This window comes from Ooceraea biroi, chromosome 11 (assembly GCF_003672135.1).
Source record: "Ooceraea biroi isolate clonal line C1 chromosome 11, Obir_v5.4, whole genome shotgun sequence".
Lineage (NCBI taxonomy): Eukaryota > Metazoa > Arthropoda > Insecta > Hymenoptera > Formicidae > Ooceraea > Ooceraea biroi.
The window spans coordinates 2234506-2259454 of record NC_039516.1 but is presented as its reverse complement, the minus strand read 5'-3'; the positions used below and the strand labels follow the sequence as shown (position 1 = coordinate 2259454).

Here is a 24949-nt window from a genome sequence, read left to right as displayed (position 1 = left end):
TTACTTCCCGGGAATATTACGCACCCCGCTGCGAGCTCTCACTCGAGCGCGCGACTCGAGTGATTCCTCATCTCTCGCTCTTTTCTCTTAAACTCGTCCTCATCCACCTTCTCTTCCTCTCGCACCCGTTTCGCACATCCCGCGCGCGCGGGGCGGCAGATGCGCAACAACGGGGATAAGATCTCGATTAAACGAGCGCGCGCGGCCGTCACTAGCTCGCGACCAACCGCGAACTTGCGATTCCGTAAGCTGGACCGGGATCGAAGGCCTCAGTGCAAAAACTGAGAGGCAGAGCATGGTTCGCCAAGTTCACCCTAAGTACAAATCATTTTCGACAGAATTATAGATATTCTTAATTTTTATTATAAATACAAAATAAACGCTGCTTGCCGTGATTTGATTTCATCTCTCCATCAAGTTTCTCAAGTTTGATGAGCGAAACGCATTTGTTTCAGGCGCGACGATTTCTTCGATAAGCTCGGGAACAGGAAATGCTCGGTACTATTGAAACTCGGACAGCGTTTGCTGAAGAGATGTTTAATCATCAAGATTAATGACGAGGCAATTCTCGCCAACGATGTTCTAATTTACTGGCGGCGGTCGTTGAATGCGCGTTGTTGGGACATCGGCAGCACCCTCGTTCAAGTGTAAACTGCACATTGCAAACTCGGATTAATTCGCGCGGGGGCAAAATGAATAATCAGGGTAGAGGGTGATGACGCGTCCTTGAAAGACGGCATCATCGAGAGCACCGGACGACGATGCCCTCGATTTTCGCACGCCGCAAGGGATGCGACGGAAGAATGGAGGGGGTGCGGAGGTGCCGAAGAAATCTAGCTGTAACCACATTGTGCCAAGTACCCGCATCGGGGAGAGAGACGCGTTGTCGTTCTTCAATTCCTATCGGGGAAAGGATTGAGAGAGAGACAGGGAGAGCGAAAAGATCGCGACGGTAAAGGAGTCCAAGGGGGCCACGGGGGGGGGGGCGATGGAAGAGGACGGATGCTGAAGAAAGAGCACTGACGAATCGTCGGCGTTTAAAATTCCCGTGAGGCTTCGCGGTTTCGCGCTCTTCCTCATCGCGAGAGGAGGCGACCGGTGTTGGATGCCGCCTTCGTTGCGGAAGACGGAAGAGGGGGTAGATCGGGGTTGCAGGGGGCGACCGGAAGGCGGCGATGGTGGAGGAAGCGACGCCGGGAGAAGGGTTGGAGTCGACAGATTGCGTGGGGACAAATAAGAGTGTATCCAGTCGCCGAACGCGACGAGGCGAATTTCGGGTAAATTGTTTCCCCGCACCCTTTTTCCACCCCCGTCTCTCCGCTCTTTCTCTCTCTTGTCCTCTGCGTGCTACCGCTCTTTGGGTACTCGAGCGATCGCCTGGAGAAGAGACTCTCGGTGCCGTCGAATCGTCGATTGAAATTTAGGGTGCCGTCTTCATTGCGGACCCATGGGATGCTGTCTACCTCCCTGGATGCCTCTCTTGCTCTTCATCCTTCCTCCCGCCTCTCTTTCTCTCCAGGAAGCAGCAATTTTGAATCGTCGCGCCATGATCTAGCCGCAAAGTTCATACTCGCACTATTCGTCCCTCTTCCCTAATTTATTTGAAGGTACTCATCGGCGAAAGAACGACAGATCGGATAACAACCGGATTCGAAACAAATTTTAGAGATGAATTAATAAATATAACGCTTCTTCGACAATTACAATAATTATTTGACAATTTTTCGCACATGTTAACGCGAGCATCTAACAAAACGCAAATTAATAGCGAAAAGATGAAACTCCAGTGGAGCGCGCATTTGGCGACACACGCGAGATGCAAAAGAGAGAGAGAGAGAGAGAGAAAGAGCGGCAACCACGGGAAATTCTTTACATAATTAATGAGCGAAACGTGTCGCGGGTGCGTGCACGGATTTACCCCGTTCTCGTCCACGTCGAATCAAAAGGGGGCGAAGGGTAGAAACGGAACGTCGACTTGGGCGCGCCGAGTGGTGCGAGCGCTTTCGCGCGTTACTACCCCTAGTAGCGGACCAATTAGCATCGTTTCACGTACGTAAGTGGTCATCCTCTGCATGTCGGGTGAAGAGAGCGCGGCTGCGCACCGTAGGAAAAGTCTTGGTAAATAATAAATGCGCGCAACGCGCCGCGATAAACTTTCGTCGCATTATTTATCTCCTTCCATTAATCGGCCGCTCGCACGTTGCGAAAGGACTAATTATCATCTTCGAAGGGAGACGCTCGACAATGTTGTCTCAGTAATTTACGTGTCGTCGCATTACTTATTAAAAGAAAAGATCAGTGAAATGAGAGCAGATGTAAAAGAAACGTTCTTATCTTTATAATAAAGAAATTCCGAAAACTTTTCAAACGAACCAATTTCAGCAGATCCGAATTATTCACGATACTTTCAATGGTGTCCCAAGGAAGGATCAATTCTCGATGTGTTAATATGCATTTTCGGTACAGATCTCTCAGATTAGTATGAAAAAGTAAATAAAAAGTAAATCAAATTTCATCTCGATCTCCATAATTTGCAAGTTGCATCAGTTTAGAGTATTTATTTTGGGGAAAAGATTACTCGGGGCGAATTTGTATCTCGCTGTGGAGAATCTCCCGTCGCGAACGTCGAGCACGATGATTTCGCTCTTTCGATCTCCGGCGGATTTGGCGGAGCCGATGTGTATTACATTCGCGCATGCATACGCCGCTCTCCGCTGCCTATTGAAAAGCACATCGCTCATTGAGGTGCATTCCCGCGCACGGCTGTGCGAGCTCTGCCACGCGCGTAACGCACCGAGGGAAGCCCCGATATCCTTTAAAATCTAAATCCGTGCGCGCGAAGGGTTCGCCCGTTATCGATCCCATTTGCGAAATTTAGAATGTCGATGCGCGTTGGGGATCGATCCCCTGTCCGCGAGTATCTGCTTCCTCCTCGTTGCCTCGTGAAGAGGATTGACGCCTGGTCTAATTTGTAGACAATTCGCGTTGCATTTGAATATTCAAATGTGTTGATTTTAGATTTTACAATTCTTGATTATTTTCCAATTACGTATGTAAGAATGACTTTGTGAAAATTGTCTTATTCTCCGGATGCGAAAAAATGCGTAATGGCGGTCGGCATTCAAGGTTGCAGCTTCCGTAATCTTACTGTATATTAACGAATCACTTCCGGCATTTAGATGCGCGTCCGTCTACATTCTTCATCATCGTCCGTATCGCGACTCGTCGCGAGGGATTCTCGGCGAAGTGCCTGACGTGCGACGCGAGTTTTTCAATTCCATCCGGCATTAGGGATCGGCGTGCGCCGATCCGATCTCTTTGCAACGACGGGCGTGCAAACACGTTCCGGATACATGCACACGCGCGTTGAAGAGGCGCACACCGCGAAGCGGAGGAACGAGGAGTCGCGGCGTTCCACGGGGGAGGATTCTCCTTCGCCTATATCTGTTTTCCACTTTTTTCCCCGGCAGGGCTACCCGGCAGGCGAGAGAGAGAACCGGTCTCTCCTCCCCGTGTTACTCACCTCTTTTTAGTACTCTTCCCTCCCTCTCCTCGCTCTTTCTCTGTCATTGCGTTACCACTGCACCTTTCTCCGTCTATCTTCCTCCCTTTCCGTACTTCGCGCCGCGGACGCGCGCGATCCTCTTCCTTTCAACCCGCCTCTCCCTCTTCGTCTTTGCCTCGAAATGTGGCATTCAACAGGGCTTCCACGCTGCTTGCGGTGGCGCGGAACCCGCGCCGGTTTGCCGCTACGCGCGCGGGGCCGGTACGGGGGACCGCGGGGGTGCATCGGGGAAATGATGCGCAGATTGGCCGGATCATCTCAAAAACCACCACCCTCCCGCCTCCTAACTCTCCTCTTCCTCCTCCTCGTCCTCCATCGCTTTCATCCCCCTCGCATTCGTTCGTTCTCTGCCTCCCTCGCGCGCTCTTCCGCAGACAGCGCTCCCCGTTACTCTCGCACCCTCGTCGCCGACGGTCGCCAAGGGGTGGAATACAACCCCCCACCGCCACCGTCAACGCCGTCACCGCCACCGCCACCACCGCCGCCGCACCACCACCGAACAACCATCCCGACCGCCACGCAGCCGTCGACGACGAGTGACGACTGAGTCCTCCGATTATTATCTCATTTGCCGCCACGACCAGCAGCACGCGTCCGCACCATTGCACGGCGCGCTCTCCGCCGTACGGATCCATAGATCGTCACCCCCGGGCGACCGGTGGATCGTCGTCCGGGAAGCGGCACCAATATCGAGGAACCCATCGGACATCGCGTGTGCAGGTGAGTGCAGACTTCTCCAATCATCGCTGTTCTTCATTCTCATCGCGTGCCACTGACATCGTTGACGTGCCACTCGCAAACACGCGGGAGATCGTGGATTGTCGAAGTAGACTTTACTTCAGCATTAGCTTCTTTTAATGTTCCAATGTCTCTTTATCTGGTCTCTGGAAGGACATAGTCAACAGTGGTTCACGATCATTTCTTTGTCACGAATTGCTGTTGTAGAGATAAATCGTTTCGGGGAAGTGAATAATTATTTTCTCTCTCTCTCTCTCTCTCTCTCTCTCGCCGCAGTTTCTTTACATGCGCACCAATAGTAAAATCATTTATTCCCGCAATAATTGTATAGTTAACGTCATTAGTCACATTCTGGCTGGAAGCAGTCAGTATCCTTTGTTGCGATCGCAAACTGAATTAGGCGGCATTCCTTCCTTCCTTCCTTCGCGAAGCGATGCAACTCACTGTTGCACCTGCCGCGCAATGCAGCGCACGTAACATTTAATGATGTTGCGGTTGCCACACTCGGCTGACCGTTTAATGAGCTGCCCGTTAAGCATCTGCCGTGCATGTCGCATTTGCACGATAATCAAAAATGCTCTGCCTTGTTTTCTTTCGATACGCGGCGAGTGCGGCGCGATTAACGGTCATGATGACAGTAATTATTTTCAGCGCGTGGCAATAATTGCGTGTCTGTTGGCGTTACACTGATAATAGGAGTTTCTTGATCCCATATGGCCTCCCGTAATCTCCTTCTGCATCCTCTAAGCTCTCCGTTCGCTCCGTGAAGACTTCATCCCCGATCCAACAGTAAACCAAAATATTTTTCGTACACTTTTCTGGACGTTTCGTACTTTGCAAGTGTATGTGTGCATTTCTTGTTGATGTACTTATCCGTTGCTATCACTAATTTATTGTTATCATTGACACATCTATGAAATCTTTCTGTTGATCTTTCCTGGATCTTTCTTTGAGAATATTTATCAGAGAGAGAGAGCTGCATAAGACCTGCCGAAAATGAAGGAGGCTCGTGCAGTGTCAGACCATAATTATTCCTCGAGGGTACAGCATCCGCCGTGGCTCATACGCGACTCATTTGGCGGATGCGTTCCTTCGCACGACACACAGAGAGGAGGACGTTTTGAATTACGCAGAGAGTTCAACCGTAAAACCGCCCGGATTCTGCTGCGACCGACGGTTTTTTCTCCCTATGCAAAGCGAGGACGTTTTGTGCCGCGAGAGCGCCCCGCAATAAAAATATTTATGTGGACGATAAAAGAATCCGCGCATCTCTTCTCGAGGGGTGGTCGAGGGAACGAAGACCGCGGCCGCTCGAAGAGTGAGAACTCCATGTTCTCTAAATTTTACCGCACAGTTTTTTAATTAATCGTACGATTCGTACATCTCACAGACATATAGATGTAAATCGAGTTGTGACGTCATGAACTTTAACAAGAATTTTACGTAGCGTGCCGCGTCACGGCGACTCCGACAAGAAGATGGACTCTGACGGCCGTTCGAGATTTGGTCAAGTCCGATGTTCGAAATTTGCGCAATGGTATCTCCAATTCATTTTCGATAAGCAAAAGGGTGCGGGGGTGGCAAGCTGACATTTTCAGAGGAACGAGGTAGGACACATCCGCGTGCCTACGCAACGGAACATTTTCTGAATACCTTCGGGAATAATATTTGGACGAGGTAGCTATAGAAAAATATGTAGCACTAGTTAGCAACCGAAAAGCATCGAGGGCTGCCTTGCAGATGGAAGAAGCATCCGCAATATCAAACAATGCGAGATAAAACAGACGCTCGCAAATTGGACGGCGGCAATTGTGTCAAAATATTTCTCTTACGAGGTACAATTTTTATAGGAAACATCGCACACATCGACGGAAAGAAAAATATAAACGCCATTGGCGATCTTCGAAATGGAGATAACAGTAGGAGGCTTCACACACCGGAAGCGCATACGAACGGCACGGCAGAGAGTGCTGTCTAATCAAACTCGAATTGAACAAATCGATATGCGGGCTGCGAAAACCTCGTGTGTGAAATCTATATTAACAATCACACAGAGAAAAAATAAAAATACCGAAGAAAAGAATACACAGAAGAATACCGAGGATATCGTCAAGCTGAACAGAAGCAGAAATCAAAAAGGAGAAGCCGTTGTGATCGTTCGACATGGTTCGCGACTTGCGATGGAGATAGCGATGATAAAGTGAATGCCGAAAGGAGGTTACAGAAAGGGGATGAAAGGGGGTGGACGGGGTGGAGACGCAGAGAGACAGAAAGGGGGAACGGAAGCGAAGTTTAAGAGAGCGACGAGCCGGTGGTACGGAGGGAACGTCGGGGGTGGCCGGAGAAGGACCGCGGGAGGTAGAGCAGCGCGAATGCAAATATTCGCAGCGACAGAGATTGAAACAATCCGCCAATTAGAATCGTCGACGCGAACGGGATTATGCAGATTCGCGCCGCCCGCCCGGTAGCGAACGGGACTGGCAGCTGTGCCGCGGCGCGAAACGGGCTTAATTCAATCCGCCGAGTTGTCTTATGAATCGTAAACCGGCCTTCCCTTGCGCGCGCCGCGTGAAACCGAGATCCGGGCTTCCTACATCGTGGAGGATGAGGCGAACGAAGGCGAGGACGAGGACGAGGACGGCGACGACGACGTCGACGGCGCGCCGTGACGGCGTCGAAGCGATCCTCCAGCGACGCTCATGCTCGCTCGTCAAGCTCGCCTGAAGCGGAATAATAATGTAACGCTGGACCGTAAAAGCTCCTTTACGGTCTTTAGAATAACCGCCCGGCATCATTGTCTCCCGAACGAGCCCCCGAATGGAAAAAAGACCGGCGACGCTCCTGCCGTTTCGCTTCGGCTTTCTGCCGGAGGACTTCCTCTTGCGCTTGCGGTGAATCTGCTTCTGGCGAACGCTCCGTTTTCTTGGTGGAGATTGCCAGGCTTCCGGGAAACTGGAAACGAAAGGCGAGCTTGCAGAAAGATGTTTCTTCTTGGAAAAATGTAACAATCGGAACCCCATGACGATCTTTTGATCACTTGAATCTCTGAAAGCAGCAGACTTGCAAATTGGCGTTCGTTTCTCTTCCTTCATTTTTGTCACCCAAGTTGCTTCCGAGAAATATTCTCCTCGGACACGCGAGAAGAACCGGCGATCCGTTGTCACCGGCAACTGTAACTTCGACGTGCACCACGCGATATGGATGGACGGAATTATGGCGGCGGCAGCGGGCGCGTATTTATCACGAAGAGTAAAACTGACAGCAGTCCATTTCCCGTTCGTCCTGCCTGTCTGGCTGAACATAATATCTCCTGACGAAACAACGTGGACGCCGTTTGTTTAGGAAACAATGGACCGAAACAATGCCCGACTCCTCTCTCGCGCTCGCTCTCTCTGTTTCTCTTTCTCGCTCCATCTCTCTCTTCCTCTCTTTCTCTCACCCCCGCGCGCGCGGACGCGCGGATACAGACCTCCGCTCTCTGCTTTCCACGCCCCGTTGCTCTCTGGTCTTTCTGTCGCGTCCCTTTTCAGGGACCCCCGTTTACCGCCAGAAGAAGAAGAAAAAGCCGCTCTTCGGCGGCCGCGAATTTATCCGTCGTCATCCGAGTCGTTGATTAAGATTGCGAGCAGAAGCCGGAATCCTCTTCACGAGCGTTGTTCTCCGTTTCGTCTCTAGCAAACTAACTTCCTCTGGCACTGCCTCTGTAAAGACGCACGAACAGATAAGACAACCGTGTACATTGTATCACGTGAGGTGCGCCGGAAGTAACGACTCTTTGGAATAGGTACTTGCGCAATTTCGCTCTGACTTCGCGAGGAGGTTCTTCAGACGCTGACGTCGAGCGAGAGATGTCGGATGTCTTAGCCGAGAATCCGCGGCGAGAATAATTCTCGATAGGTTGGCGGCAGTCCTCGCGCGAAACGGAACGTGTGCTTGACAGAAATTAGTATTCCTTAATGGATGACGCGATACCGAGTTGGTTCATCCCATCCCACCGTACACGGCGCTCTTCCTCGGTCTTAGACGGTCTTAAGACGGGGAACCATTCAATTAATTTCGGGAGACAATAGTCGCTCACTTCCACATTGGCGAGTCGTGCTTGTACGTGCCTCGTACACTAGTCATTACATCGTTAAGCCCGCGCTTTCCGTGTTATTCACGAAACCTGCAGGATCACTCGGAAAAATGAGATGCGGGTCCAGGCGTTTCAATATCTCTTCCAAGATCCGCTGAAAATCTTGATTTCAGCAAAATATGTCGGAATGTCTTCTCGATATGTATTACAAGTGTAAAAATCAATTACAGTTATGTAAGCGTATCGGTTACATAAACGTATCAGTTCCATAAACAGCGATACACAGTAGTTGCTGTAATCTACAATAAGAGCGATTAAATTAATGAAGAATACAGTAGAATAGCTGAAACGCAACTAATAATGAAATACAAAGTAATGTATTTCTATACAATAGCAACGATCCTTATTATTACAAAAAGAGATTCCTTTAGAACATTAAATAATATAAACCAGAATTAACAGCGGATGCACGCGTCCAATTAAACAGTAACGCTTTCAGTAACGCTGTCATCGAGATTTATTTTAAGTATACAGTGAGATGATCTCGAGATGCGATTATCTCACCTTGCATCACTGATTTCCGTGATCACTCTGTTTCTTTGACCGAGCAGCCGCCAAAATGACGACGACCACGGGCGACCCGTCGACCCTGAAGACTCCGGCCTCTCTCTCGAGCGGGGATCTCGTCTCCCGTCTGCTGGCAGCCACTCCACCTTACTTGTACAACGTGCCGTTGACGCCTCACAGCTTCTTCTTCAGCGAGATGCTGCGCTCCTTCGTGCAGGCCAAGACGGAAGCGTCGGCAGCCGGTAGTGGTAACGGTAGCGGCGGAGCGTCGAGTGCGCCGCGACGCCGCAAGCGATCCTGGCGAGATGCCCGGGACCGACCGCTGGAGCTCACGATGAAGGAACGTCCGCATCACCATCAGCATCACCATCATCACCATCATCACCAGCATCCGGACAAGTACTATCATTCTGCGGCGCAGCAGCAGCAGCAGTCGCTTCCTCAAGTTGCGGTGGAGACGCGTCTGGAGAACGACGGCAAGCGCGCCGACGGCTACCATCCGGACGCGGAGAGCAAGGCCGGCACGTACGAGCAGAAGCCCGACTTTGGCGGCGACATCCTCAAGCCCGTCGACGAGAACAAGATGGAGTTCCCGCGACAACACGGCAAGAGCTTCTTCGACGAGCGACCTCGGCACTTTGAGCAAGCTCAGCCACCGGAGAACGGCGTTGTCTTCCCCGGCGTTGTCGCCGGCGACGCACCGCGGAAGATCAAGCCGGAGGACTCGCAGCAGCCGCAGGATCGCGGCCGGAGTTGTAACTTTGACGGCGGCAGAGCTGGTTACGTGGAACGCGCGAAGGGCGAGATCGTCGCGGCCGGCCAGGAGGCGCCGCCGCCGACGACGTTGCAGCTGGCGGAGAAGAAGTTGGATTTTGCACGTGGTCCTTACCTTCCCGGCTTGCCGGGCAGGGGCTGCGAGGTGCTGCAAGGTGTGAAGGGCTTCACCCTGCCTGGCGGGGTGTCCAATCCGGCGGAATTCTTGCCCAGTCCGCTGTGGTACCCGCCGTATCCGATGCCACAGTCGTACCCGGGGATCGATCCGCTGCATTTTTTCATAGACCTACGCGTCTCCGGTCACATCTGGGACCGCAAGCACGCGAACGAGCGGCAGTTGCCTTTCAAGAGCAAGCACTGCTCGGCGTTCAGCGTGCCGCAGTCCAAGGAGTACAGCAATCGGCCGTTGAATCTCACTCGCGACGAGGCCACGACGTCGAAGGACGCGGAGAACACGCGCGGCACCAATTACATCCTGAAGCATCTCACGAAGACCTACCAGGACATACAGCAGACGGCGAGGACGGACAGCTCGTCGGCTGAGAACGAGGAGAACTCGAAGGAGCATCAAGGTAGGAAATATTTATTCACATATTTGCGGCCCTTTTAAACATCACCACGCATTCTCACACATGCTGTTCCTTTTTTACTCCGTCAGTGAGTTAAAGTTCGGAAATCTTTGCAAAATCTTGCTTTTAGTTCAACTAACGCGTTATCTTTCGTTATTTTAATGAAAGAAACAGACGTGCATACCCGCGCAACGAAAGCTTCGTAATTTCGTAATGATTTTCAAGCTGGCGAAGATACCGCGAAGGTAGAAGACGCCGGCAGTACGGTAATGAATCCCGAAGACGAGAGGAAGGATTTACGGGCGCTGATCGGCCTCGAATTGGTGGTGGACTACGTGAAGGAACCGAAGGGCGATCCACCGGCTGAGCGTGCGTCGCCAGTGACGGAATAACTTACCTGCGGCAAACGAGACATCCCCAAGAGGGATGCCGAACGGTCTTTCCACTTTTAATCGCTAAAATAGTCGTAGCGTCGTTATTTGCATTCTCTCGTGTAACACCTCTGAAAAACCGCACTCTCCGCATTCTTCGCCGTAACGTAGCACCTCCGACATGACAAAATTCATCGGATCGTGCATAAAGTCGCATCTCTCGTTCTTTAGGGTGCGATGTGCGATCCCCGTACGACGATTACAGACATTCGCTGCTCTTCGGGCATTGTTTTCGTAGAAATTTCTTTTCTCCTCTTGAAGATTTTTCATGTACCTCTGATGAAGGTTTATATCGATACTTATTACGAACATCTGTAAAATTTCATTACGCTTCTGCATCTTCAACACTTGAACGTTCGATTGTAGTCTTAGCAGAACTGTTTTCACAGACTCGATTCCACGCATTAAAAGCTCTGACCCACCAGAGAGAAGGGAAGTTATAAATTATTTTTTAGCGAGAATTTTAAGGGGGTCACGGAGACCCCGTCGGAGTGAAGCGACTCCGATCCGAATTCGACATGTGATACGCACTGTAAATATTATAATAGCATTCCAATGTATCTATATGTATTGATACAATATTCGTTGTTGTAAATTGAACATAATAAAAGCTATTATGCGATTTAACTGTATAACATTGAGTCCGATCTTTATCAGTCGTCGCCTCGTATCAGCGAGAATCCTAGTTTTAACGCAACGGATCACGCGCTGTCGTGATTAGCCAGGACGCGCAGCTCCAAGATCACTTCGCCCTTATTGTTGCCGTTCAGTTTCATCAGCTTCCGACCTCCTTGCGGAACAGGAACGAGAACGACGTCGTCGAAGCTGCTTCTCCTGGTAGCCGGCTCGGCTACTTTATAATACGCATATGGTCGATCCGCATCTCTGTTTAACTCGATGTACGGCCTTTCCGGTGCGACGAAAGTGTATACCTGACGTAGATATAGCACCATCAAATTCTCAAATGTATTCACGTTCGGGGTTGAATGCAGCAATGCTCTTTATTTAAACAAGATCTTCAGAATTTATGAAAGTATTCATTTACCTTTTTGGTGGGAGACACAATTTCGTTTTCAGCCGGATCTTCCGCGGAGAAGCTCAGATCGAGATCGCGGGAGGCCTGCTGCTCCACGATCGGGTAGATCGCGTCGTTGCCTCGGACTAAATTCGGACCGTCCAAGTTCTCCAGGTAATAAACCCGGCCGTCGGCACGAGTCACAATGGAGACGGCGGCCACGAGAAGGATAACGTTCTTCATGGTGTTTTCGACTGGAAGGTGCGACGCACGTACCGTCCGCGACGATAATGGAACGAAAGTTCCAAGTGCCGTGACAGATGCTGGACTCGTTAATCCGCGGTAAGACGATTACGGACCGTCGCGCATAGGACCAATTAATTAAACGCGCGTGTGGCAGGGGGAATGACGTTCTTGCGTGGACGGGATTAAAATGATCGCGTTCGCGCGCGAATACCGCTTGCATGCCCGTCGGATCTCCCTCATGAATGATTCCACACGAGAGGAACCGGCGAACACTAATCACACGAGTCACCGTTCGCCCAGTACAGAATCCATCGAAAGAAAGCTCTATGCCTCAACAGGTAACAGCGTTGACCGAATAAAAATGTAATAATTCAATACAAAGTACTATTATTTTATTAATAATAGTATTTTAATAGATGATAAACTTGAAGACTTGTTGGAAGTTTCGTGCGAAAAGATTACGCATTCCTCCCAACCGAGACATCACCTAATCGCGATTCTGCGTCAAGTGCCCTTCGCTCCTTGAAGGGGTTGATGGTAGACGGGGAACGCATACACGCGGGTTATTGGGGCGCGACGAGAGATTAAAAACGACTTTTTTTCCGAGAGGATCGCTTCCGTAGCGCGGCCGTGGCGGCCGTACCGGGCCGGGCCCCGGGTCCTGAATAATGCATGAAATTTGTTCCCCGGAATCGAATCGCGCCTCGTCACCGGCGTGGCGGCACGACGACAAGAGAGCGGGCATAAATCTAAATAATTTTAACCCTCGAATTTTTATTATTCCTATGACTATGGTAGCCGTGCGCGCGCGGACTCACGCCCGCGCCCACACCCGCGTGTTGAATATGCATGCGTCGCGCTTTCCACACTTCACCGAGGAGTGTCGGACCTTTGTGCAACCACCCCCGGCCTATGCACATTGCGCTTCTTGCATTGACCCGCGGCTGTCGATCCGCGCGGCCTCGCGTGCTCGTTACCCTTGCTATTACATTGTGTAGACATTTCGCAAGAACGTAACATGAAGGCGAGGATTCATCGGTGTTTCATCAATCGTCACCGTTACGTCGTTCAAATTCGATACGAAATATTCGAATTTCATATCTTTTAATTAGAAAATATTCACATAAAATATAAGATAAAATTTCACGTATATATTTTTTACTAAGTATAAACAAGTGTTGAAGCATCTCGTCAAATACTCTGCGAATTGGTAGTTATCGATATGCGATATCGCTCAGAAATTTATTAATTTATTTGACGCAGGTAAAATACCTCAAATATGTATGTAAGAAAGAGGGAGAGAAAGGGATGTATAGGATCTTGTAGAATACTCTCTCACGATGTATCAACGTTCGATTATTGTGAGACTTCGGTCTAATATTGGCAGGATCAAGAAGACGCCGTGCCTTCGCCTCCTCCTCCTCCTCCTCCTCTTCCTCCTCCTGTCCTTGCTGTTCTTGAGGAAAATCTAATATCTGAATTTTTCATGATGTTAGTCATTACTCACCCGACGGATTGCGATAAATCACAGAAAGAATTAACGAGCGGCGAAGATGACACTGGTCCCCCTCCTCCGTCTCGTCCTTCTCCTTCCAGGCCCGGGACCGGCGGTGAAATATAGCCCGCAACTTTTCTCATACTTGAGAGTTTTCCTTGAGCGGCGTACACCGTTCAGTTCCGTACCGAACAACGACACGGATAGTAGGAGTAGGGGAGTTATGAAGTGCTCGTGGGGCTATAACGTAACACCGCGAAGGGGCAGAGTACGCGCGGTACACCCCTGTGGTATCAAGAGCGATCAAGAGAACTTTCCGCGGGACATTATCACCTCCCTTCGTGATTGTCCCCTTCGAAAATTATTATGCGCGTCGCTACTTTAAAACGTCTGACGTCCGCGAGATGATACTGAAATAAAATGAGAAAAAGGGTGTGAAAATTATTTGAAATAAAGGTGCGTCTTAGGAAAAATAAATGGTAATTAATATAAAATTTTCTTTTTCGGGAAAAACCTCTCAAATGTATAACAAAGAGTGACGAGTAATTAACTCGGGATATTTAATGATCGGGAGGATGTGTGCGATAGTACGAGGGTTGAATTATTTTGCTGAAATTTTATTTATTTATAATACTGCGTGATTTCGATAGCTCAAACTAGTTTTCATCTCTATAGGATACACCTTGTGTCACAGTTCTTTAACAGTTTAACGTGTAACAACTTTCTTTAAACGTTTCATCCGTGAACTTTTTCAAATTACACGACGAAGGGTGAGAAATAAGTAGTTTGGGATATTTAACGATCGGAGGTATCTGTGCGACAGTACGAGAATTTAATTAATTTCCGAAAGTTTCATTTATTTTATACTATTGCGCGATTTCGATCATTTAAATTATTTTTGATTTTACTGACACGGATATAAATCTTGGCAAATACAATTCATATCCGTGTCATAATTCTTTAATTATTCAGGTAAAAATTACCTTTAAATGATTCTTTTCATGAACTTCTGAAATAACAATGACGAGTAATTCGCTTGAGATATTCAACGATCGGATGAATTTATGTGACAGTACGAGCATTGAATTAATTTCCTGAAGTTTCATTTATTTATAATACTGCGCGACTTCGATAATTCAAACTATTATTCATCTCGCTAGATCTTGCTCGTCTTATCGTGTAAAACCACACACATTAAATAAAATTTGATATTAATTTATAATTATTATATCAATGTATAATAATTATAATCATAATATAATATGAATTATTTTGGAAAATGCAGAGGGCATTTTGCAAATAAACATTATTATATTATGATGCTACGCACATATGAGACTGTGCACAGAGTGATGATGGTAAAAAATAACGAGCCCTCCTCCGCCATCCGCCCATCACAGATGGACAAGACTACGAGTATTTGGCAGTTGAGATCTCGATTAACAATGTAATGTTCTGCCTTTTATTTGGTCTGCGCTGCAACTTTCTTGCAAATTTCATCAGTGTACTCGCTACATTTTGCGGTGCCACCTAGGTCACCGGTCAGATACTTCGCCTCCTTGATAGTATCGTACGCCGCCTGTTTGATGATCTTTGCGTGGTCATTTAGGCCCATGTGCTTAAGCATCATCACGGCGGAGAGCAGGAGCGCCGTGGGATTCGCCTTGTCCTGCCCAGCGATGTCAGGTGCCGTACCGTGTACCTGTACAATTAAGATCACGACTCGTTAAAGTAAAACTGATTAATACGACATAAAATCTATTCGTATTGGTAATGGCTGTACCGATTCAAATAGCGCCCCGTTCAAGCCGATATTTCCGCTCGGTGTGAGACCGAGGCCTCCGACAAGGCCTGCGCACATATCGGACAAGATGTCGCCGTATAGATTAGGCATTACGAGCACGTCATATTCGCTTGGATCCTGCACCATGTTCAGGCAGACTGTGTCCAGGTACTTCTCCTCGAACTTCACCGACGAGAATTTCTGTGCGGCCTCCCGACAACATCTGAGAAACAGGCCGTCCGACATCCTCATGATATTCGCTTTATGTACAGCAGTGACCTGAAAAATTAATTTTTATTAGTCAAGATCGAACCGACCGGACGTTCGGCCGAAATAAAGTTTCGGCTCCATGCACTTCACTTTTCGGATTCTGGCCGCACCTTTTTCCTATTATTGTCCGTAGCATACTGGAAAGCAAATTCAGCTACTCTGCGAGACGCCTCTTCCGTGATTAACTTAATGGACTGTACAACGCCATCCACGATCAAGTGTTCTATGCCGGAATACTCGCCTTCTGTGTTCTCTCTGATAGTAATGACGTCGACATTGTCGTACAGCGTCTTGTAGCCCTCCAAGGACCGACACGGCCGCACGTTGGCGTACAAGTTGAATTCCCTTCAAGTATATCAGTGGACAAATGAGAAACGCACGCATCTCATTTCATGACGAATTAAATGAGATACGCGGCACGCGAAATGTTTGGAGCAATTGCCCGCATGCTTATCAAGAAATTGCGATTACGTAATCGTGTACCGACAGCTGCGCTAAGATCCAGACGGTGTTACTCCCGCGTATCTCCAAGCTAATTTAGACTATGCTCGATCGCGCGAGATTACGGTGAACTTACTTTCTGAGCGCGAGATTGAGAGACCTGTGACCCTTCCCTATTGGCGTCATCAGAGGTCCCTTCAACCCGATTTTATTCCTATTGACAGAATTGATGGCCGCCTGGGGTATGCCAAACTTGCCATCCGGACCCTTCACTGGTGTCACGTCAACTGATTCCCATTCTATTGGTACCTATTTATTTCAAATAGATACAGAAAAAGATCGTCAGAGAGAAATGAAGAAGAAAAGAAAAAAATTTGTCCGATCAACATGTATTTTGTATCAATAACAAGTCTGGATAAGAATATCAAGCGTGCATACATTTATCAAAAGATATTATGAGTTGGGTAATCAAGTTACGCAATTTGAGGCTTTCTGATTACATTGAGCCAGAGAGACATCTTGGTTTGATGCTAGATGCTTTTGTAAAAAAAATTGCTGTTTTGTCAATTCAGCATGGATGCTGGTAGGTTTTTCTCACAGGAAAAAATATGAAAACATGACTTGCTTGTGATCGACTTATACAGAAAAAAGATCCAAACATCTAAGATGCATCAAAGTCAAGTTACTTTGTAGACTATGTCATAATCATGTGTTATAATCCACAAATGTGCTGTAGAAACTACCAAGTATACGCTCAAATAACTCTGCCGTGCCAGAATTTATCAGAAGATGAATGTAGCTCACTTTGGCGGCATCGAAGATCTTCTGCACCGCGGCGGAGATCTCGGGTCCGATACCATCCCCGGGGATGAGGGTGCATTTGTGTACCTGGCTGCTGTAAAGCCGTGCACCGGCAAGCTTCGGAGAGATCTGTTAACACACGGACATACGGTCTTAATTCTTGACAATCGTACAATCAGTAGAATTTCGGCGAATTCGAGGTATCTCAAAAAGTGGACCTTACACTGATTTAAACAATCGCGGGATTTTTATCTCGGAACAGTTAAACTCACCGAAATCGTACCGATTAGAATCTGCAGTTTCTCAGCAAGGAGAAGAGGTTCGTTGAGGAGAGAAATAGGGAGCCGTACGGAATTAGAACATCTAGTTATATCGCATCGAGTAAAGACGGAGATAGATATGTGTGCGGATAGACAGAGATAGAGAAAAAGAGAGAGAGAGGAGAGAAGGAAAGATAGAGAGAGAAAATGATACGAAAGACGTGAGCGAAAGCGAGACGAATGATACGATCCCCGAGGAGTTCTAACCTTGCTCGGAACTGGAAGGACGTAGAGGCGGGCAGGGTGATTACGACGACGGTTCCTTGGAAATTTCGTGGACGGCGTGCACTCGGCGCCTACACCTACTTACTGTGCGAATCCAGTGGGCTGCCATCGCCGGCGATGATCGATGCGAAGAAAAATGCGTGCTCTAGACTCCCTCGCGATTCACTGGCTGCTCGTTGCTCGCGCAGCAGCAGCAGCAGCCAGCAGGCCACCAGCAGCAGCCGTCAGGTTCCCAAATTTGCTGGACCGCACGCGCATGCGCGTCCACGTGACCACGATCCAATAATGTAGCTAGTGACAGCAAGAAGGAACGCTATTCCTCATGTTTCATAAGTTCTAAAAATAATTGGAAACTTTATGGAATACCAATAAATAATGAATGTTTAATATGAAAAGTAAACTTTGATACGCGTCCGCGTATATCTCGAAAATACAATTATAAAATATTAAACATGGATGCATGTAAAATGATTTAAAAGATAAGCTAGCGTGCGGAATAAATAAAGAATATCAAAATAATAGTTTTTTGTAATTTTAATAAAATTGTTGTATACCAGCATTTCTTGCAAAACGTCAGCAATCTGTCAGTATTTCTTTTTATTGGAACTAGGTACTTTACTGTGAACACTCAAGTGCAGCACTTCTCGCGATGCAGGTGTCACGAGCTTTCCCCTAGAAACTATTTCCAAAAATGTCCACTATGAGTCTCCACTGATTTCACTTGTAAAATTAGATAATATAATTCCTAGCGATAACTTCGAAATATTGATTTTGCTTTTAAACAATGCAATCAAATAAACAATGGGAGGAATCTTATCAATAAAATGAGAGCGACTTTAGGAATTAAATTAATTTACCGAACGGAGTACTCTCTCTCTCTCTCTCTCTTGTAATTAATATTAGCAGTAGAGAAAAGTTTTTAAATATTGCCGTACAATTGACACCATAGTACTACAATCACTTATATTGATAAGCATCTCGTAATTTTTTAAAGATGCGTATGCATTTTAATAAACGTAGTCACATCCGGTGACTGCCGTGTTTCCGATGACGGCCATTTTATACGACGCTCATATATTGGATGGGCTTGTAATCGCTTACACAGCTTATGACGATTCATTTGTAAGATTGCGTTCGAAGCGTGGTGAACACCGGCGAGAAATATGATAAAGGCAGAAGAGTAAGTACATTATTTTCCGCGCACGGATGAGTCATTCGCGTGAGAGGATTGCTCGTTTAACTGGGAACGGAATCTACGAGCTTGATGATCCCGATCCTCTCGTAGTTGATCAATTCCGTAATGTTTTCACTATGAAGACACGTGTCTTCATGTTTCTCGCGCGGCTTCTTCTCAGTTTCGTTTCAAGTTCTGTTTTTGCATTGTGTCTCGTTTCTATGCGATTATACAGCTGCGAGTAAATTGCGAAATTGCCATCAGAATCTTAACCTGTCATTTGTGCATTCTTGGTCAATTAGTGCATGTGATATTAAATATGCCAACGACTGTCGCCCTTATCCTACAATGTAACTGTTTTTATTTATGCGTAACTGTTGTTTGCATCATGTTAATGGCGTTGTGATATGAACAAATGATAGCATTTGTTTGCATAATTGTAGTAATCAGCCACAGAACAACGATGATAGGGACAGGAGCAGAGAGCGCGACCGTAATCGAAGGTCAGATAGGCCGAACCGCATAAACTCTGCTAGCCGTGATCGCAGCAGGGAGAGAAATGATCGCAGGAAAGCTTGTGACAGACGTATTTATGTATCAAACATTCCTTATGACTTTCGTTGGCAAGATCTCAAGGATCTGTTCAGGACCGAAGTCGGCAAGGTAGCTCACGTGGAGCTCTTTACGGATGAAAATGATAAGCCCAGAGGATGTGGGATTGTGGAGTTCGAGGACTCCGACTCGGTGAAGATAGCTGTGGAGAAGATGCATCGCTACGATATCAAGGGAAGAAAGCTCGTTGTGAAGGAAGTAAGCACAGTTTCTTAACCGTAATCTTTTCAGTAGCTTAGGAGTAATATAAATGAAACCCATTGACCTATCTGATCTAAAAAGAGTGTCTTGATACGTGATTTGAGGTATTGTTATACATCATATTTTGCAGGACTTTGATGTGGAACGCGACAAGTATGGCCGCTTAGCTACGGGCCGCAACAATGATAGAACCAGAGATGATAGATTCAGAGATCCTCCCAGGCCACAAGGAGGTGGGAGACAAAACATGTCTGCACCCAGTGGTGCGGGTGGTGGCGGTGGCGGTGGCGGCGGCGGTGGCGGCGGTGGTGGTGGCGGTGGCGGCGGCGGTGGTGGTGGTGGAGGTGGTGGCGGTGACAGTAAGTTTGGAAATACGTACGGTCTCAGCACACAATTCCTGGAATCTCTAGGTATCAATGGTCCTTTGGTCACGAGAGTATTTGTTGCAAATGTAAGTATAACGTGATTACATTTAAAAAGATATCGAATGGATATACGCAGAGTATACGTCATGCTTTATCTAAATGTTGAATAATTATTCAGCTAGATTACAAAGTCGATGAGAAGAAGTTGCTTGAAGTCTTCAAACTGGCTGGAAAAGTATTGCACGTTGAATTGGGAAAGGACAAAGATGGTAAATCGAGAGGCTTCGGTGTCGTGGAATACGACCATCCGGTGGAATCTGTGCAAGCTATCTCAATGCTTCACAATCAGCAGCTGTTCGATAGACGCATGACTGTCAGACTCGACAGAGCTAATGAGCCCGACATGCCACCCAAATTGCCGGAAGGTGCGTACAGAGATATTTATCAAATCTCGGAGAAGGCAACTTTTTTAACATAATCTAAATCTTCTTTTTTAACATACTTGTAAATAAATTTATCCTGTAAAAATTCAGGCTTGAAGGGAATCGGCATGGGACTTGGAGCCGGTGGCAACAGATTAATGGATGTGGCAAGAAACATTCCTAATGTACAGGCCAACAATCCACCAATGGTTAATCCAATCTCAGCGCCGGTTTTGGCAGCGGGTGCCTTCGGAGCCGGTTTAAACAACGTTGTACCTGCGCAATTAGGTGAGTTCATTGGTCAGAATTTAATAAAATAACTTATAAAATTCTGCAGCACACAGAAGAGAACATATTTATAAAAATTCGTGTTCTTTATTTTAGCTTGCGCGATCTCTTGCGTAATGATTGTCCTAGTTTGCAATTTTTAATTTGTTTTTTCTTTTTTTTTAAAACGTGTTCTCACAATGTTTTCAACTTTTAGAGAAAACAAAGTTACATTTGTTCCCAGCATCGGCATTGTCGAACACGAATGCTGCAGCTCTTCAGGCTAGTCTCGCGGGTGCCGGGTTGGGTGCTAATCTTACGACTAGCTCGCTGCTGAACTCATCACTGACGAACGAGTTAGCGTCCAACTTAAACAATTTCGGTGGCGGTGTCGGTAGCCTGAGCGGTCTGCAAGCATCCCTTGCCGGTGGACAGGGCAACAATTCGTTTGCGCCACGTGGATTGTCCAAGTTGGACAATGACATCGGGTTCGGTGGTAACAACGCCTTTGGCGGGTCCAACTTCGGCGGAGGTGGTAGAGACTTTGACAGCGGCAGTTTCAACAGAGGAGATGGCGATCGCATTTCTGGCGGTGGCGGCGGTGGATTCTCCGGGAATCAAGGCCAAAGTGGAGGCGGCAATCGTCAAAACTCCAACGGATCGCGACCACTGTCAGATACCATTCTCATAAGCAACGTACGTGTCGGCCTCGCCTGTTAATACTCGCGTTCTTTCGTGCCTACTCGCAACTCGGTTTTCATTGTTGTCCTCTCTCGTTATAGCTACCTCCAAATACCACATGGCAAATGCTGCGCGATAAGTTCCAGGACGCCGGCGAAGTAAAATTTGCGGAGATGAGGGGTACTGACATGGGTATGGTACGATTCGCATCCGAATGGGATGCCGACCGTGCTGTGAGTATCCTTTCCAAAACGAAACGAACGTTTTAAGAACTTTTCGGAGAAATGCTTAGCCAACTTTGAGTCATTTCCATTTTGTTCATTCTTTTAAATTATTAAACGTAGCAGATGTAAAGTAAAAAAAGAAAGGTAATACTGTCAGCTAGTGAGCATTTATGCTGGTCATGTATAATTATTTGAAACAACAAAGACAACATGTTGCACAAATTTTCCTTAACGATCGCACTTAGCTATGATGAATCGATCGCGCATCGACGGCCGGACGATTGACGTGCGTCTGTATTAAGAGCCAAGATGGGGGAGGAAGCCTCGAGGGACTCAAGGTAATGTTAATAGAGAAAATTGTACCATCGAGATTCGGTGCTTAACCATAACTTATTGACGCAGCGTGAGGAAGCTGGGTATTTCTGTGTCGTCTGCAGGATTGTTCCGCTCCTGATGACAATACTCGAAATTCATCCTAGTTGCTATGGCAGAAACTTAGAACAGTGAGTGAGAAGTGTCTGTCTTCGGAAGATCAGCAAGTCGTGTTCGTATGATGGCTTCTACTCAACGTCGGTCGTGTCGGCCGCTGATGATCCACACGCGCCTTCTCTCTTTACCCTCTCAGCCTTTTTCGCTTCAACATTGTTTACGCTACAGATTATCGCTCCTTTTTACAGTGGAAGTCTTTTACTAACTATTCACTTCTTAAAGCGAGTCTTTTTTTCTAGCGATCGTGACTATAAGTTTAGTTGCTTAGGCTTAGGTTTCATGATGATCTTTACCATAAATCGTACCGTAGGTTTCTTTTCAGTGTGTAGGTTTACATTTATTGTTGTACAAGCTATTTACAGTAATTAGCGAATTCGTAGTCTGTAAGTCCTTACACTTCTTAGTTGTCATGATGAGGGTATCAATCGACTTTCCTCTAAAGTGACTGTTCTGGACTGTCGTTCGCAGACTGGCTCCATCATGAAAGGGTTAGAAATTAACATTTTTTCCGCGCACGAGAACGCACTTTTTAATGCCACTCGCGGAAACTCGTCATTGCTCGGACAGCGAAGATTCCCGGCTTTAACAGCGTATCGGTACGCTGTGTGTAGGTACATTCGTTATAATCTTACTTTTATGCAGATCGTGGACTGTGTTGGATTCTCGTTATTGCTTGTGCTGCTCTAATACGTAATAAAAAGGCACGACATGGTGTTTCATAGGGGACAGAGCGTTTCGTCGCGATGTTTCCTGCGAGAACAGGCCGTTTATTACTGTTTATTATATATATATATTTTTTTTTATTTTTCGTCATATCACTTGCACACTTTGTCGTATCGTAAGTTACATTGTGAACAATCTAGATAATGAATCTAGAGCGTAGCGCATGAGAAATTCACCTACCAGTCGCCAGTTGTAGGAGGATCCCTCTCGATTCAATCGCTTCGAGACTTCGACAAACAAACATCGGACGACTTTATACCCGAAACCTGGTTAAATCGTGCTGCGTTTTTATGCACCGTAGTATGTTTACCAAAAAGTAAGAAACGATCTTATGGTGGCGTCAAACATCGTTTTGCAACGTGATCTGCCGTCCCTTACGTCTGCAGAACTGAACTCTGGACAAAAATCCGAATTGATTGAGGAAGAAAGGGATCAAGAAAGGGAACAATTGTAACAATTCGCAATTGCGTTTCCGGGATGTTATTTTTTGGTAAACATATCTCCTTCTCATCATGTAGATCTCGAGGAACATTCTGCGCATTGTATAACACTCTTGTATAACCACATAATCTCATAACAGTGATTGAATAAAATTCACATCCGTTTTGAATATGAAAAAAAATATATATGCTGGTCGTTGTGTTTTATTTCTGTGCTGTTGTGAATTCTTTTTTATTCTTTTCAATTTTTTTTTCTTTTTTAATAAGCGGTAGCTCTCTCGGTTCGGATGGATCTTGGCAAGTGAGTTCAGAGCACGTAAATGCGACGCGTTTAACGACACGGGACTCCGGCCGGTGTTCTGTAAACGCGTTGCATTCGAACGGATGCAAGAGTCCATTCGTTTATTGAACACGTCTTTCAAGTACAGATCACTTCGCTCTTCCCCTGATTGTCTTCCGCACGTTGGGACGCCGGTAATCTGCACAGCGGAAAGCGAAAGCGTTGGTTCACATCGCAGGTGAGACACTTTTTCAGATGATTCTCCTCCCTCCCCGATCTTCCGACGACTCTCCGAGAAGACGATTGATGGTATTTGGCCCCAAATTGGCAACAGGATTGCCCGATTCAATAGCGCGAGAATTCGAGAAAGCAATGCCCATGATGAGTCTATCTGTATATGTGGTGTCGTCGCAAGGAGTGTGGTCTTCGTTTCCGGCGCAGCTTTTAATGATATCTTTTTTTTTATTGCGGATCGATGGATTTTATGGATTTTTATAGAAGAATGACGGAGAAAGAGGAATGGTCATAATGATGGGACGATTTTTCGTCTCTAACATGGTGTATGGTCGAATCCACTGTATAGAACTGTGTGGACGATGGACGGCGAGATCTCTGATGCGCGTCGATGATCTGTATCGAATTCTGAAAGTACCTGCACAGCCGCTGTAAAGTCTCTGTCGATCGCGTGCGCGATTGCTTCGCGTTTATGGTGTCAGATTAAATTTCCACGTTTTGGGGGATGTGGTATTATCCGTTTTTTTGTTACCGTTAACACGTTAGGAGCTCCCGATGCACGATGCGAGTTGTTGTCACTGTATTTATACTATTTGTCGAGAATCAGTGCTCGTGTAGTGTCGCATCGACAGTTTCGTCGAACCTCAGGGGGTCCAGGGAATACTTGCGCTTCTCGCCGTTGTGATAACATTTAACATCTCGCATCACGAAGATTAGAAGCATTTTTTTCCTTCCTCGTGAGATAAAATGTAATAACATATGTGAATTATTGTAGAAGAGAGAAATATACTGAAATATAGGTACAATATGGATATCATTAATTATTTTCAGATCGCGATCGAGAAACAACTGTCTCAACGTGACAACGTCAGGTAAGTTTTAACAGCTGACAGACAGTCACCTCACGCAAACGTCTTATTTTTTCAGGGAAGCTATCACGAGCGACGTCGCGGTTTAGGATATGGTGTGGAATTGTGGTGTAGAATGAGAGAATTCTGTCCATTTTACAATTGTAAAATGTCTCTCGGATTAAGTGTAAAAAATATTATCTTCAGAAAGAATCGATATACGCGACATACTGTAATGGTTCATGGCAACGGTACCGTACATATCGGTGGCTGAAACGCTCCTGAAAACTTGCGCCGATAACGAGATTCAGTAACCGGTTCGGCCAAACATGTAAAATACGTACAAAACTAACATATAAAATTATGCAACACACCGAGGCTGCCGAGGCATAAATGACTGCTAATAGTGTAAATGAGACTGCAAAAACTGTTTGCGCTTTTATTTTACTGCCTCGAGTGTATCGGTCAGCAATCCTTGAAAGAAAAGCCCCTCGGTCGAACATCACACTCGTATGTATTGTATATACTTTGTACATAGTTGTGTAACGATGCGTCTCTATGATGCACGAATTATTATACATCTGAAATAAACGTACTAAAAAGGCAAAAACTCGTGCAAATTAATCGTCCATTTCGATCGTAGCGCAGCATCAGTGGGTCAGTGGATCAAAATC

At 46.8% G+C, this 24949-nt stretch overlaps 4 protein-coding genes across 7 annotated transcripts; 2 read left to right on the top strand and 2 right to left on the bottom strand.

Annotated features, from left to right (window-relative positions):
- The first annotated feature begins 4066 nt into the window (after window positions 1–4066).
- Window positions 4067–11349, top strand: LOC105274463. The gene is made up of 3 exons (XM_011330618.3): window positions 4067–4285; window positions 8990–10291; window positions 10514–11349. The coding sequence occupies exons 2-3, from the start codon at window positions 8998–9000 to the stop codon at window positions 10678–10680; spliced, it is 1461 nt and encodes a 486-aa protein (XP_011328920.1). The 5' UTR covers window positions 4067–4285; window positions 8990–8997; the 3' UTR covers window positions 10681–11349.
- LOC105274462 lies at window positions 11270–12342 on the bottom strand. The gene is made up of 2 exons (XM_011330617.3): window positions 11765–12342; window positions 11270–11651 (listed from the first exon to the last, which is right to left on the bottom strand). Exons 1-2 carry the CDS (start codon window positions 11975–11977, stop codon window positions 11421–11423), a joined length of 444 nt encoding a protein of 147 aa, XP_011328919.1. The 5' UTR covers window positions 11978–12342; the 3' UTR covers window positions 11270–11420.
- Window positions 12343–14076: 1734 nt separating this feature from the next.
- On the bottom strand, window positions 14077–17551 carry LOC105274464 (probable isocitrate dehydrogenase [NAD] subunit alpha, mitochondrial). The gene is made up of 6 exons (XM_011330619.3): window positions 17401–17551; window positions 16774–16899; window positions 16106–16278; window positions 15639–15873; window positions 15259–15537; window positions 14077–15177 (listed from the first exon to the last, which is right to left on the bottom strand). The coding sequence occupies exons 1-6, from the start codon at window positions 17422–17424 to the stop codon at window positions 14938–14940; spliced, it is 1077 nt and encodes a 358-aa protein (XP_011328921.1). The 5' UTR covers window positions 17425–17551; the 3' UTR covers window positions 14077–14937.
- An 800-nt stretch (window positions 17552–18351) lies between these two features.
- On the top strand, window positions 18352–24885 carry LOC105274465 (myelin expression factor 2). 4 transcript variants are annotated; one of them, XM_011330623.3, is made up of 10 exons: window positions 18354–18495; window positions 18933–19299; window positions 19433–19571; window positions 19647–19753; window positions 19846–20092; window positions 20201–20377; window positions 20601–21052; window positions 21139–21274; window positions 21507–21599; window positions 21664–23099. In XM_011330623.3, the coding sequence occupies exons 1-9, from the start codon at window positions 18479–18481 to the stop codon at window positions 21560–21562; spliced, it is 1698 nt and encodes a 565-aa protein (XP_011328925.1). In that variant the 5' UTR covers window positions 18354–18478; the 3' UTR covers window positions 21563–21599; window positions 21664–23099. The 4 variants fall into 4 exon arrangements, with proteins under 4 accessions (XP_011328924.1, XP_011328923.1, XP_011328922.1 ...); XM_011330622.3 differs by lacking the exon at window positions 21664–23099 and adding an exon at window positions 24259–24885 and having other exon boundaries at window positions 18352–18495; window positions 19433–19753; XM_011330621.3 differs by having other exon boundaries at window positions 18352–18495; window positions 19433–19753; window positions 21699–23099.
- The last annotated feature ends 64 nt before the right edge of the window (window positions 24886–24949 follow it).